Genomic DNA, 16,460 nt, shown 5'->3' with positions numbered 1-16,460 from the left:
GGACTCCAATCTACCACAATTACTGTCAGTCGGTGAATATCAAGAAATGCCAACAGAAATTGCAACAGTACACAAAACAGTAAGAAGCTTACCAGTCAGCAGCACAAAACAAGCATGGGTTTGGAATGCAGAAATCTCCCAAACAATGAAATGCAGAGAAAAAGCAAAGCCAAACATTGAGACAATATCACTAAATACTATGCTGATTGTTTCTTTTTCTTTTCTTCTGTGCCACTCCCACAGCCTCAGTAACTTACAAGACCTCTCCAGTTCACTGGCCTGTGCTTATGGAGTGTTACACTATTGCTATCTAGCCCGTAACAAGTGCTGCCACATCTGCAAGAATAAAGTAAGGTTTTTTCAAGTACATTGCAAAAGCTAGAAATAAGGCATCAATCCAAAAGAGGCAAAGTGCATCCTGCTGCAAGAGTTACAAACAGAAAGTGACACCTATGAAGAAATAATTACCAGCCATCTATGGAGGAATAGAATGGTAACATCCCCGTAAAAGCCATTCATGCAACAGCCACAGCAGAGTATTAGAAAACTTGCACATTCAGAATAAAGGTATGATTCTCGGGTAAAAAGTTTTTTGATGACTACAAAGGGACCTTTTAAGTTCTCTATCACTTTTACTGTCTGCAGAAAATAAAAATGTCCCTGAAATAGTTTATATAAGAAGAGCAAAGCCAGAAACTACTGAAGGGGACAATTCCCATATTATTCCTAGAAAATACTTGTTAAGAGCAGTTCATAGGCTCAGTCCCAAACACTGAATCTTTTCCCCTATTCACCTTCCAAACAAATCTCCTAAGAACGCAAAATACTGGTTAAAAGTTGGATTGTTTTTTGTGTTTGTTTTTTTTTTTAAATGGTACAGGTTTTTTAAATAAGTTTTACATTTTGTGTGCGGTTTTTTGCTATTGGATTCTAAAGCATTTTACTTGACTTGTAAGAAGTTTGCTGTATTTATTCCCAAGCAACATTTTCTCTTGCATGGTAGAATCCTTCAACTCTTATTTTTCTGCTTTCCCAACTATTATACTGAAATTAATATTAAAAAATAAAGTATGTCTATACTATATATGGCAGAATTTTTCTGCATAAACACCAATCTTCATCCTGCAAATATTTCATGCCGTTTACTTTTTCAGCAAGACCCTGCTTATAAAATCCACCTCTGATACAGCAGAGAGGAAGTTTTACCCAAACTTTAAAACTGAGACATTAACTGAACATTAAGAAGACTTCAATTTCCTGGCAAATACCAATTACTCCTTCATTCCCAGAAATTTCGTATTAATTTTATCCCTACCATTTTCCCCCATTATATTTGCATAATTAATTTTGAAAAAAATAAAAATGAAAATATCTCAACAGGAAGAATGTCCTTTCCTAGCAAAGGCTGTTCGAAAGACGTCTCTCTGAGTGAGAGTGATCCAGCACGGCAATGCCAGCTGCTGGCCACACAGCCCACTGGGGTTCTGCATGAGGTGTCTGTTCATAATACTTGATCAGTTACATGGAGCCACTGCTAGTCATTTTGAATTGCTATAACTTTCTATATGAATGGACTGGTACTGATGGCTTAATAGAGTGCAACACAGTATTTCACAGATAAGAACAGTTACAATACACACTTGAAAATAATAGGAAAAATCTATTAACTTTGATGACCTTAACTTCTGTCTTCAATAAATTCCAAGCTCTGATTGTTTGTGCAGGGCAAACCTGTTCATAACCCCAGGATTACTGACAGTTAGAACGCACGTGCTTTTCTGACAATAAAGATGAATACAGGATTAACCAAGATTTAAAGTTACATTTTTTGATATATAAGGAGAGCAAAATTTAAAAAGAATAAACTACAACTAATATACAGGAAGTTTGGACGATCAACCCACAGGAACTCTTCTGGAAGACACCTGGCAAACTAGAAATACATCCAGTCTCTTCAACTACTTTAAAAGTTCATTCCCTGTGATGCTTTTCTTCTAACTAGATACCGCAGAAAGAGCACCTACTCATCATAAACAGTTGTCACTGTCTCCACAGCTATCAGAGCTGTAGATACTGAAGAGAGAGCTGCTGGCTGACATCTGGGTGATTTAAGCAGCTTTTTGATCCAGTTTATCATCATGCATAGTTGCCTGCCCTTTGCTATCACACAGGGGTAATACAGAATTAATAAATTGCATCTTTGAGGATGCAAATGCTTGTTCATTTAATGTTAGAATTCATCTAGAACAGCGGAAGTACAAGCCTATAAATGAAAAAAGAATCTTTTCCCTGAAGGATTTTACATTATATTCCAGTTCAGATTAAACTACAAAAATAAGACTTTCAAGCAGCAATAGTAAAGAACATTTTATTAAAATGGAAGTTTGTCAAACCTTATGTATCAAAACCAAGGCCACAGCTAATGCTAACACAAAGTCAATCTCAAAAAGTTCTTATAATTAGAAATCTTATACAAAGCTATTGTACAAATGAGTACTCGAACATTCTGAAATGCAGCATTACTTACTTGTTCTAAAATGATATATCAATTATTCTAGCGATAATATTTAATGATACAAAGTACTGAACTATCAGTGCATATAACCTGTCTCTATTTTGGTCCTGTGAGGAAAGTAATTTTCTGCATCACTCCAGCTACAGAAATGAATGGAAGTACAAAATGTTGTAATGGAAGCTGCCAATGACTCCTCCCTTTTGTGCTGAGTTCATTTCTTTTCTTCTAATGCTAAATATCTCCAGTCATAATAGCAATGAACTCTTCTTGATTGACTGTAGAAAAAGAGAAAATCGTTAGACAAACAGCAAACATCCATAAACCATAAAAGAAAATAATGCATATCTGCATTATACTTTTTACTTAAAGGTTTCTCCGTTAGTATTCATTGTGTCTGATCCATTACTAACCAGGGTTTACAAGTTTGCATTTTTTGCTTCTAGAACAACAGAGATTTTGCACTTTCTTTTCATGTAAAAGGAAAAGTCAGAATGCAAGCTTAATTACGTGGAATACTTAAGCCAGAATCTAGCTTACATATAACAAGCTATTATTTCTAATTATGAAAGTAAAAATATTCTAAAAGCAAAACAAGATAGAAAAAAACACTGAGAAAAGTACGTAAAAAGATGGCTATGCAAAAACACACTACTTTATTATCATGATTTTTAAAGTTTATAAAAATGTTAAAAATAGTAGATAAACCAAGCAACAAAACCAGTTACGATCAAATTCAGTTTTATTCTTAAAATCATGAGTCAGACATTTATGTCCAAACTGCTCCCCCCTCAACCATGCTATTCCTCTCTCTCTCAAACCTATAACACTTGCCAAATACAAAATGAGTTTTAAGATAATTTACTAATGATTCCATAAATTAGCTAGAATTAAAATGGACTTTTGACAAGCTTTTCCCCATCTGAACTTTCTTCATTCTTCAGTTATAATTAACAGAAATTTTACACAAATCTACTTGAAGAAATTAAGTCATAATAATAAATTAATTAGCAGTCATTAATTATTTTGCTGCACTTATACCTGAGCTATTGACCTTACTCATATGTTAAAACAGAGACACTGTAAAAGAGTTAACCAATGAATATGCTCACTCTGTAACTAATTACTGTAGCGGGGAATGATTAGTGTAAGTCAGTGGTATGCAAAAGACCAGACACGTATGAAGAATTCTCCCTGACAATTATCTGTCCCGGCCAACGTGCCCAAGCTATTCCTAAACAAAGCACTGCAAAGTAAGAGCTACATTTACAGCCAGAAGAAAATTAAACAAATCCAACGATGTTAAAGAATAAAAAAAATAAACTTAAATCTGCCTTGTTGCGACACGTCAAAAAATATGAAACAAGTAGATTTAGTCTAGCTTAAGACCCTATACTCTGAAATATCACTCCATCATATAGCTACATGATGTTCTACTACACATAAGCACTATGTTGAATGTGTGACTTTAAAAAGCATTTCCACAGCTTTATCACACAACAGTAACACAGTAACAGCACAATAACAGCACAAATACAAGCATCCTCCCCAAAATATTCTCTGGTGTAAAACATCTTTGTTAAACAATGCTGCAAAGTGGAAATACAGTATTATAATGACAAATACATTTTGTAACATTCAAACAAACTGCAAAGAGAAGTGTAGTGACAGTTCCCAGTAACCCAGTTAATCCTCCTCAGACTTAGGATCTGTTCACAACTTAAGCACAACGAGATCATAAGCAATCAGTCTTTCCTAGCACCAGATTTCCCTCAATTCCATGACACAAATGATCCTAAAAGAAAAAACCAGTATCACAGCTAATACGAAGAAAATGTTGACTTAGACTCTGGAGAGCTAAAGGAGCATATTATTTCAATGAAGGGTTTTTTTCCTAATTCTGTGCCAAAATCTGAGACCTAAGACTGGATCTTGTTTCCTACAGATACATCCATGCAAGACGACAAAAACCGCATGAACTGACAGCATGGAGATTCTAAAAATAGTCATACTCCAAAACAGAAGTCATTCCTAAGACCAGGAATATGAAAATAAGGCTATTTACGTTTTTAAGGCAGACAGAAATATGTCAAAAATACTTTCTTCTCCAGAAACTTATGTATGGCGTACCAGTACTGCTCAGTGGTTTTGCTGGAAACACAAGGGTTCAAGTTGCCTGGGTATCACACAACAGACCTTATGTCACTATGAGCAAAACAATCTCTCAAACGTAAGAAGGGTGTTAAACCACAAGTGGTACTATTCCTGTATTTGAAGTATCAATTAAAAATGCTACTGACTAACAGTTTCAGATAATTTTTTTTGGCAGGAAAAGAAGAATTAGATGACAGCAAGATTTTGCTACATGACCCAGATGTTTGAAGCTAAATGGAACAGTGATTCACAGGATTATTTACTTTTTCAGAATGAATCTTAAAAAGCTAGAAACCGCACCAGTTTTCTTTAAAGAACAGAAAATACACAGAACCTTAAGGATAAACAGCACCATATACAAGCATTACGCTGTCAATCTTCCATATTTGATCTTGTGCTTGACTGCTCTAACAAAGAGAATGAACGGATGAATGAATAAGGAAACTGAGCCACCCACTCTTAGCTGATCAATTTGAATTCAAAAATGTAGCACTGACCCAAAATAATTATGACTCAGTAATCTTCCTGAAAGGAGCTAATGGTCTACTTCAATTTGTAGTGACCAAATAGCCACGTGACAAAAAAACATCCTTGATCCATGATTCTGACATCTCAGTTGGCAGCTCCAGGATGGCAACATAGAATAAAACATGCTTGCAGATGACTTTTACTCTCGCTCACCTCTACAGCTACACCGTAAAAAAAAAAAACAACAACCCAACACAACCCACAAACAAAAAACCCCTCAAAACTTAAAAAAAAAAGTAAACCTATCAATGCAATGTCCTTACAACTCTTCCTTTTAAAAGCAAAACAAGCTCAAAATCAAAGTATCTACCTAGACTAGCAATCAATCTAATGGACTGAGAAAACAGGCATCATTCCTTGCCTGCTATACAGCTACTGAAAAGAAGTAAATAGGTATCCTGTTGTCTACCAGAATTCACAGCTGCAATCTTGTGTGTCAGTGCACACAGACAGGCGCCTGAAAACAGGATTTGCAGCTTTCGCTATACTGACCCGCTTCCATTATCCTATAGGAAACACTGAGAAAACACAAAATCTATTTTCTCAGGATGCAGCCACACGAAAATCTGATCAAGCAGTGAGACAGTTCAGAGATCTAAGCAGAAAGAAAAATAACACTTAAAAACCTAAATGAATGGTTTTCTCCCGGCTTAGCTCCCTTAAACATCTCACCTGTGGGATCAGATACTGCCAGTGCAAGAAACAGGTGGGAAGACACAGCTGGGAGCGTGGAGGAACATCAAAATTATGCAGTATGGATTTATTAAGGAACCACGGCCTCAGACCATAGAGAGATATCAGAAAACAACAGCTCCAAAAGGCAAGAAATCACACGCTTTTTTCAACACTTCCTTTAGTAATAACAGTGTCAACATTAACACTCTTTTGGCAGTTGAATCACTGACCTTTCACTATCTTTGTCTCCAGGCTCCGTATTTACACCACTACAACGGAACAAAAGGTTCACATTTCCACACCACTGACCATGTTTAAATGTCCTGCTCTTCCTCTTGTAAGAAAAGGGGTTGTTTCAGTACTTGAGTAATTGTATTCCCAAGTATGGAAGAACATCTATCTCAAACAGCATAGAGGGGAGGAGTGTCTGTCACAAGGGTGACAACACAATTTTTTTTTCACTAGTAGTGAGAGTTTTGAGTCCAACAGATGCAGCGGCTCACAAGTAGAAATACTATTGTAATTGGAAAAGTTGATGAACTGCTAGTGAAATCTCAGACATGAGTCACCGTCCTGAAAGAAAAACTCACAAATAGGTTTCGATGACTGTTAAAAACGCAGTGTTTATGTACATGGTCTGAAGTGAGTGGTCCCTGAAATTCACATATTAATGTTTCTGGTGTAAACATAAGGGTGTTTTCAAAGTTAATGAAAAAAACCTAAGTTTCAGTGTTCAAGAAGATTTAATAAGCATAGTATCAAACTGGATTTGTTAATTCATTCTTTATCTAGCTAATAAATCCCTTCTGCAGCCCACTCTGTATGGACCTTGCCAGTTGCCAAGACCCATTTTTCACACTATGCTCTGTAGCACTCTGAGGTTCAGAAGTACACTGAAGACCTATCCAAGCTGATCCTGCACAGACCCAGGGTACATCCTGCATGATTTATTAGCTTAATACTCCATATCTGACTAACATGCTGAAATCACAACAGTGACACATCACCACTTAAGAAATATTGACTAGGCAATCAAGAGAGTTTCTCGTAGCATTTTAATCCTTTTACTGATTCATAAGGAAATAAAAATGTAATGTAGGTACATGGAATCTCCCGTGTACCAGTTCAATTACCTCCACCTTCAACTACACTTTGACCAATCTTTTAACAGACATTGGTTGAATAAGAGCTAGTGGTGAATCAACTTGAGAAATCAACTTGATTTTTAGACTCCAAGGCGTGTTTCCAGGACTAGTAGCTGTCAAAAACAATAATTTCCATTATTTGTAAGCTAAACTAAGTTTGAGCTGAAAGTTATTTAGAAGGAAACCAAGGAGGACATTTTCACAACAAAACCACATTTAAAAAGGGGAGAAAAACAGACTATATGGGTTTTTGTTTGCTAACACGTACTTTCTCCATCTCCATCCTTATCAAATTCTTCAATCATAGCCCGTAGTTCTTCATCAGACATATTTTCACCCAATTCTCTAGCAACCCGGCGCAGGTTTCTCAAGCTTATTTTACCAGAGTCATCATCATCAAACAATTTGAATGCCTTGAGTATTTCTTCTTGTGGGTCTCTGTCCAATATCCAGTCTGTCACTGTAAGAAGGATACTTAAGTTAGACTAAAAAATTCTGAAGGGTAAACTCAGAATGACCTTAGTAGACTGAGGCAATATGAAGAACATACACGTCCAATTTCACCCGTTCTTTCATTTTTATATATTTCAATTCAACATGCATATTTGTTTGGCTGTTATCTGACCTCTCTTCCTCATCTCTCTTTTCTCAAGCTGAGTTTCTCTTTGGGACATTCCTGTTGCAGTGGAACGCTACATGGCAATTTAGACACAGCCATGCTTCCAACACACTTTTCAATAGGAATTAAAAGTATACACATTGCCTCCTCTGTTCCAAACTTACCTTTCAGAAAAAACATCAGCTCTGACAGATGAAGATGTGAATTTTTTTATTTTATATGTTTTGATCAGGACAGAATTTTGACTTGGAGAGAACACTGAAACACTAAATAATGAAAAACATTCACGTGGAACCTCTCTTTTAGATACAAAACCACACTAACAAAAAACCAAAAAAAACTAAGCCCAGGGGTTATGAGAAGGACACTGCTATGAACTGCAAGATGTTAGTTCTGAAAGGATTCATCAGTCTTTATTATTCCCTTCATCACAACCATTTGTCAGTTTCTGTAACAGAAAAGACAAACTTGCCACATAAAATATTTTTCTAGTAATTATTTCAGACCAACCAACCGTAATGTATCTTCACATCTTTGTACCTGCTAGTCTTGTATTACAGGGCTTGCTATTTATGACTTTCATCAAGCCATTAAAAACACATCAACCCCGTTTGTGCATCGAGAACCACTTAGCATCTGCTACTGCCTGCAGATGGAATGCCTGCTCTGGCTTAGCGAACTTGACAGAAAAAAATTAGATTCAAGCTCATATAAGCTCACTACAGCAATGAAGTTTATATGTCTACATAAATCCCTCAGATTTACCCTATATTTAAATATTTTCATTTAAAACAACTACAGTGCATTACAGTATTACATCATTTGAAAAATTCTACCTTTTGTGGCAAAAAGACAACTGCAAAGTTAGCTGAAGAACAATAACACACTACATCTCTAAATATTATAAGTAACGTGACTGTACAAAACAAGACAAAACATAATTGCATCTTTATACATTTCAGATGGGCCATTCCTACATTTAAAACCATAAATAACATTAAATTATGAAAAATTGATGGCTCTAGAATTGCTTAGCTTTATTCAGCAGCTCTTCACAATTAAAGCTTCTATAACCTATTTTCTCTAACTCCCTGATCTTTCTGCTAGAACTGGTATCATGTTTAATTCTGTGTCAAGGTCATATTGCATCATAGCAGCACTCAAATCCAATTCAAGTTTTGGGGCAGGTTCGATCGCCTTCCAAGTATATATTGTGCTTTCTACAAGAATTTTCCCAGCCTCTCACAGGACTTATTGACTGCCTGTATTGATAGCCAGGACAGAAACAGGAAACAATGAACAATGACAGGACTGGATATCAGGAATTAAAAAAGAATTACACAGTAATTACAGTATATTCTATTATATAATATTAGCATAATGATGATGTTATAGTTTTGTTATTATTCCTACTAAATCAACACTCTCACTTTTTTTCTTATTTTTTCCCCACACTTGATCAGTCCTGATTTATTTCCCCATAGGCTTTACTTTTGGTTCTTTTCTGACTTCTGATTTGCTCTAATCTGGAACACAACTACAAAAATATTATCTGTCATTAGCTACACATTTTGTCCAATTCTAACCTGTTAAATCACTAAAATTTGCCACTTTTCAATCAAAAACTGTTTTGCCACATTAAGGAGATTGTTATTCGTAGCCAAGAGCAAATACACACATACTACACTGGGTTTTGTTTTTTTCCAGAAAATTTACAGAAATATAATACCTTGAACACATGGACTGGGAAAATGAAATAGAGATACAAAGCCATACATGGAGAATTCCTACACAGCTTATTTTTTTAATAAACATAAATTGTACGCAAAAGTATAAACTATGTGTAACAGCCAAAAAATCTTCAAAGAAAGTTAAACTCTAATCTTTAAAAATTCTGCAGATCACTACATAAAGTATGTCAACCTGCAATACACAATCTTCAGATGAAAGAAACAGCCTAATGAAATTCCACTGTTTTTATCAACAGTTGAAAATCCTTGAAGTAGAATATTTAACATCTGCTTCAATTTCTCTTATCTTTGTTATATATGAAGTCTGTATTCAGTTTACAGTTTGTCTGTGTATACACTCCTTCCCGTGAAATTCCATGCCAAATACTTTTTCCACAGCAGGAAGGAGAATCTTACAAAATCCATAAACATCACAAGAATATCTACATTTTAAGTTAGCATTTAGTCCTTTGTGTAAGTTTGAAAAAGATTAGGACTGTGTATACTCTATTTCCTTTTATACTGTGGCTATCGTTCATCTCTACATATCAAACTGAGTATTCAGAATACAACGATTTATTTTCCTCCACTACTGACTTTTATTAAGAAAAATATGAAATGAAATCTCCCACTTCTATTTCTTAATAGTACTAGATAACTGAAAAAGTACAAGAAGTACTGCTTCCAAATTGTAGTCACTACTATAGGCTAAATTTCTCTAAAGGTACACAATCAAACACATACCAACTTCATTAAAATCTTCAAAGGTGATCTTGCCTGTCGCTTCTCGATCATAATCTTTAAGTATTTTCAGTACATCAGCTTTTTTCACATCAAAACCCAAGGCTCTCATTGCCACCTTTTGGAATAAAATGGAAGTGCAACCACACATGAAGATTAAAATACGGATTTAACATTTCTTTTTATTTTCAGTAATTACCTTCTTACCCAAGACAGAAGGTGCGTATCAGTGGTTTAGCAACAATAATAGATAAAATTAATAAAAAGAAAAAAGCTTTGGATATAAAAATCGCCTAAAACTACTATTAGCAAATGGAACATCAAGTTACAGCGAAAAAAATAGCCTTTGCATTTTCAGGGATTTTACAGACTGGACCAAATGCTTCTTAGGACAAGTAGATTTATTTTCCTCACTTCCAAGAACATTTCAAGTACTGACCCTTTTTCAAAGATAAAACTGAAAATCATTCTTCAAATTATTCTTCAGTATTCATACTAAGTGTGTATATGTTCATGGGTTTACAAGTCCTCTTACAAGTGACTTCACTGCTTTTCCAGTGAACAACATAAACAAACCTATTTTTTATTTTTCCCATTAGGTTAGGAGTACACGTTTAGTTTCCCATTTCAAGTGAGATGGCAATTTCTCAGCACACACTACCTTGACTTCCTCCAAACTGATGAACATACACTAAACTAGAAGTGGAAAACCACAATCCTATTGGATGTAGCCCTTCAAAAATCTATGCTGTATGCTGATTTTGTAGAGAAGGAGATAGTATTTTCTTTATGTATTTCTGTTCTTCCATAGCATTATCTTCAGGGCCACAGTATTTAATTAGACAGCTAAGAAACAGCTTTGCAAGTAATCATGACAGCCGGGAATTCAAAGCATACGGTAACTGGAAAAAGCGTGTTAACCATCCCGAAACAGTCCCCAGTACAACCCCACTCACTGTGGCTTCCAGCACAGATAAAATATCTGAACTCTGAAATAACGAGAAGCGAATCACTATACCCAAGACATTCCTGTAACAGCAATTAAAGTAAATATAAGACTTCTCCCCGCCCCCTTTGAATTACTTGGTAGAGCCAGAACGTGGAGCCAGCAGGTTGGATTAGGTGTTCCTTCCCAAAAGAATCTCACCCAGTATAATTAGAATAAAAATTCATAAAAGATTTAAAGAGACCTTAATAAACTTCAGGTACTACTTCTAGAGACTTCCAGACGGGAGGACTCACTAGGAAAGACTGCCATCCTAACCTCCATTTGCCGACAGCTATCAATAGGAGAAGCCTTCATTGGGAAGGGCAACTACTGAGCCTCCCACACGCAGCAAATCGCATACCTCATTCCTACAAGCCATAGGCTCCCTGTTGAAAAATGCAAATGGGTAAGCTCTGGCTTGTAGTCAACAGTTTTACAAATTTGATTTACATCTTTTACCTAAGCACCTGAAACCTGTGGATTTTCACAACACCAAGCTTTAGATTATACAGCGCCTTTAAAAAGAACCAAACAGCTTTTCAAGAGCTTTTCCCACCTAGTCATCTGTCCAAGCTAAACCCTGGGGAGCATTCAGGCCAGTGTCATGCAGGATGCTACAGCAATTCTGTTACTGTGTCAAGTATACAGTGTGGGAAGAAAAGCTCATTCTTACACCAATCCAGTATTTCCTTTTTTTTTCCCCCCCTCTCCAAATATCCTCATTCCTTTAGCCCAGCAAGAGATCTTGAACATGAAGCATTTTTTAAAGATACAGCCAACATCTTAAAAACTCACTAAGAAAGATATATTTTATTATCTGTCATAAAACCGTTTAAATGAAAAAAACTTTTACCTTTAATTCATGATAATTTATTGCTCTATCTTTGTCTGTATCAAACAACTCAAAGGCATCTTTAATTTCTTGCTTCTGTTCCTCAGTCAGTTCTCTTCTTTTCTTCTTTTTAGTTTTGTCTACTGAAAGCTCATTCCTATATAAGAAGAAAGAAATTAAGTGTAATTGATTTCTACTGGGAAGATACCACTGTAGATAACACTTTCCACCAATAAGAAACTCACCATAATTGCACAGATTGTTACCTTTTCTATTCAATCTTTTCCCAGCTTGTCCTCCCAGTTTAAAGTAACACTTGAAAAAGACAATTCTTTTGTGAAGCTGAATGACACCTCCACTCCCCCACCCAACAGCACAGGCGTTTTGGTTAATAAATAACAACAACAACAAAAGACGGTAGAAAAACTACCAGTTAAAAAGAATACTTGAGGCTAAAGAACAGATTAGCAGTTGAAATGATACAACTCCTGAAAACACTTTATTTCTAAACTGCAGCTTAGAAGAAAGAATTTTGAGACAGACAGGCTGCTGGAGGCTTAACTAGGCCAGACAACTGGGTTGTGTGGCTACTAAAGCGGGTGTTAGGTGCCACAAATCGGCTTTGTTCCCAGTAACAGTTCTTAGATAAATGGCATTTACGGATTTTTTAAAATCCTTTAAATCACACACATACACACTGTTCTGAAGACTTTTTGCTCTGTTTTGGTATATACAAAAGAGAAAAGCCCCCAAATCAGCAAATCTTGCTCAAAGACAGTCCTCTTTTCCTTGGCTAGTCTAGAAAGAAGATTAAATTTTCACATAACAGACAGAAAATACATGATTCGTATATTGGGAACAACATTTGAAAAAACTGAAAAGGATGGCACTGACAAAAGATACTTTGGACCAAGCTAGTAACGGGTAAATTTTGCTGTAACTGTGCTTTATTCACAGCAATTAGACTGACTGCTGTACCCAGAGTAACTGTCCGGAAGATGTCCATTTCAGAGCAAGAACTCTAAAAAAATAAATAAAAAATAGTACATTTGAGATAACAAGTGATATCAACTAAGACTGTTACAATACTCAAGGTACACTCTTGGAAGAAGCAGGCACACGTGAAGCTCAGCAGCACGCTGTGACAAGCATGGCTAATTGCAGTGGTAAAACCCCTCCATTCTGTGATCAGGAGGCCACATCAGATGTACTGTGTCCAGCTGTGGACACCCCAGTACAAGAGAGATGTACAGAAAATGGATAAGGTCTAAGGCAGACTACCATGCCTGGTGGCTGCAGCACATGATGTATGAGAAGCTGAAGGAGCTGGGTTTGGTTGGACCAGGGTGAGTGGGGCAGAGGGACGAGGTGGGGAAGGGCTAAGGAGAGGGGATCTAAGTGCTGTCCTTCATTGTCTAGAGGGTTATTACACAGAAGACAGCAACAGGTTCCTCTCGGAGGAGTACAGTGAAAGGACAAGAGACAACTACAAAATACAAGAGGAGAAACTGCGGCTGGATGTAAGGGGAAACATTTTCCCAGTGCAAGTGTTTATGTGCTGGAACAATTGCACTGGGAGACTGAGGAGTCTCCATCGTCAGAAATTTTTGGAACCCAACTGGAAAAGGTGCTCAGCAACCTCATTCAGTTCTGAGTGGGACCTGCTCTGAGCAGATGACTTCCAGAAGTCCTTTCTAACCTAAATTATTGTATAATTTAGGTTATGCTCCCAGGAAAAGGCTTTTTACACTCATTTGTTTATTTGCACTAGAGACAAAATGTGTGCTGTGTCACCTACTGTAAAATGCATAAAAATTACTGATGAGTGAACAGAAGACTGCTTTTCAAGGATATTTATTTTTCCAAACCTCCTGTAATGAGCTGCTTTTCCTTCTCCTTTAAGGATTTGCTAAGTTTAATCAAAACCAAAGATTAAACACACAGCCGGGATTTAGTTTTCAACAACCACTGAAGCTACATCAGTAAAAACTCGAAACATAGACAAGAGAAGTACAAGCTGCACAAGCTGGACCTGCCTCAGACCTCAATATCCTCAAAGAGTGAGAAGTCCTTAGCAGACCAATTGGGACAGCGTGATTTCACACAGGCTTTGGATTACTATAGCTTTTGGAAGGACTAAAATAACTCTGAGCTGGCTACATAATTAGGATTGGGAGAGTAGCTCAGATCCAGAGAGCCCACATTTCGCGAGCTGCAATGATGAAATCCATTTAGAAGTCTGAAAGCAGATTAACGTTGAACTCTTCTGGAAGAAGGATCTAGCTACTCAAGTGTTTATTTAGTGCTTAGCATAAAAAAATTTTTTCAAACGATGGCGCACTACTTAAATGCAAGTAGTTTAGTGCCGCTTCTTCTAGAACCACTTTTACCATATGAAGCGTGAAGCTCTCAGACTTGAAAATTAAGGACCACAGATGCCATATAAGCACATTAATTACGCCTGAAGGCGAGGATGTGCCAGGTATAGAATTCATAAGCCGGGCCCCTTTATACAACAGTTACTGAATCAGAATTAAAACAAAGCACTCAGCAGCCTAACTTAACGCCTATTAAAAGGCTTTTTGAAGGTGTATGACTTTAGACAACCCAGAAGCGAACCTCTCAAAGCCAGAGGCGACGGGCCCTACCCTCCCGCGGCGAACAGACGGCTGTCGGGCCTGATCCGCCCCGGCCGCCCACGACCCCCCCCCCCTCCCCCCCAGAAGGGATCAGACATAAGCGGCTGGAGGCTGAGGACGACCTTCACCGCCGCACGCCAGCGCCCAGGCCCCGCCGCTGCCCGCCTCACCCCGCCTTCCGCCAAGATCTCCCCCGGCGGCTCCCTGAGGGGACAGCGAAGGCCCTGAGGGCCCCGGAGAGCCGCCCCTCGCCCCCCCCCGCCCGCGCTCCGGGGCCCGAAGGGGGCGAGGGGGAAACCGCCCGGCTCTTACCGACCTCAAGGCCAAGCTCATGCTGCTGCCGCCCCCGAGCCGGGCCGCGGCGGGCCGGGCCGGGCCGAGCCGCGCCGCACCGGACCGGACCGCACCGCACCGCACGGCCCCGCCGCGCTCCCTTCCCCTTGGAAACGCGACACGACGCCGGCGCCCGCCAACCCGCGCCCTCCTCGCCACGCCACCGCCGCCTGATTGGGCTCTGGAGGAAATCTTCCCGCCTCCGAGCGCCGAGCGCCCGCTTATTGGCTGAAGGGTTTGCCACTCAAGGGGGAGGGGCGTTCCTCTTGCGTCGTCCCCGCGGGGGGGGGGAGGGCGGGGTTTTCGGTGTGGGGTGCCGCTACCCAGAATGCAGCGCGGCGCGGGCAGAGGTGAGAGGAGGTGCCGGTGGGCCATGGCGGTGCCTGCTGCGGCACCGCTCGGCCCCAGGCGCGGCCGGCGGGCTCCCGGGACGGCCTTTGCTCGCCCCGGGAGGGCCTCTGCTCGCCGCTCTGTAGCCTGGGTGGTGCCATGGCTGTGGCAGAAAGCTCCCCGGGGCCCCAGGGCCTGCCCGCTCCCTCCGCCTCTGGGTCGGACGGCGCCATCTTGAGTGTGGAAGCACGGCGGGGTGTGGAGGAGGTGTGTGAGGCGGCGCTCCCGCCGTCCGGAGCCGGGGAGCGGGCACTGCGTGCCCGGCGGCAGCTGTCGGTACGCCTGGGTGTTGTTGGCGGTGCTTTGGAGAAGCGGCCTGGTCTCTGTCAACTCAGAATTGTTGTTCGCTGTGCACCTTGAAGAGGGGGTCTGGGAGCTCTGCATCAGAGCTCGGAAACGTGAGGGGAGATGTGATTCATAGGCATGTTCTTGTAATATGTATACACACACACATAATATTCGGAGTTTATGGAAACATTTTTATCAAGCCTTTCTGACATCGTACTGACTTTGCCTTCCTAAAAATTTTGCGGGGAAGCAATCTGTATTACGTGAAGACTGAAGACCTTAATATATAGTTCCAGTTCTCATTGCCATTAATACTTTTGTGCTTTGCAAACCAGTGAATGAGCCAACATTACATATTGACCGGACTTTGTGGCCTGGCCTTGAACTTGAGTCATCACCTTGCAGTTGTCTGGCAATCGCTGAGCTGCTGACGGGTCCGGTTACCATCACCATCCCTGCACTCCACGGGGAGGTCGCTATCCCTGCCAGTGTTGGGTTGCCCTTGGCTTCCAGCTTGTCCTCTCTCATGGAGCACGCCTGTCCTTGCTACTCCCTGGCAGGTAGACTCAAATACCTGATACTGAATGTCCATCTGGGTATGCTGCTGGGAACTGGAGATCCAGGTTCAGGTCTCTATTTCTAAACTTAGAAGATGAGCTAGAAAATTGCCTTCTTAACTCCAAGCCCAATGAGCTGGCCGTGACTTTAATGAGAGGAGATGCACGGCTGACTAAGCACTTTCCTCCAGCCTTTAGCTACCTAATACACATACAGCTCTGTTGCATGTTTCCAGCCGGCTAGTAGGAAGCTTGCTGGCTGTGTGAATCCTGCCTGTAGGTGCTAACATGCTTTGCTGAACAAGTGAGAGCAAATCTTCCTGCAGTGG

General features: G+C 39.6%; 1 protein-coding gene across 1 annotated transcript; it reads right to left on the bottom strand.

The window, feature by feature from the left end:
- Window positions 1–2,355: 2,355 nt before the first annotated feature.
- CETN3 (centrin 3) lies at window positions 2,356–14,949 on the bottom strand. The gene is made up of 5 exons (XM_050912487.1): window positions 14,880–14,949; window positions 11,946–12,081; window positions 10,108–10,222; window positions 7,283–7,474; window positions 2,356–2,790 (listed from the first exon to the last, which is right to left on the bottom strand). The coding sequence occupies exons 1-5, from the start codon at window positions 14,894–14,896 to the stop codon at window positions 2,747–2,749; spliced, it is 504 nt and encodes a 167-aa protein (XP_050768444.1). The 5' UTR covers window positions 14,897–14,949; the 3' UTR covers window positions 2,356–2,746.
- Between the last annotated feature and the right edge of the window lie 1,511 nt (window positions 14,950–16,460).

This window comes from Gymnogyps californianus, chromosome Z (genome assembly GCF_018139145.2).
Source record: "Gymnogyps californianus isolate 813 chromosome Z, ASM1813914v2, whole genome shotgun sequence".
Lineage (NCBI taxonomy): Eukaryota > Metazoa > Chordata > Aves > Accipitriformes > Cathartidae > Gymnogyps > Gymnogyps californianus.
This window is presented reverse-complemented; position numbering and strand designations above follow the sequence as displayed.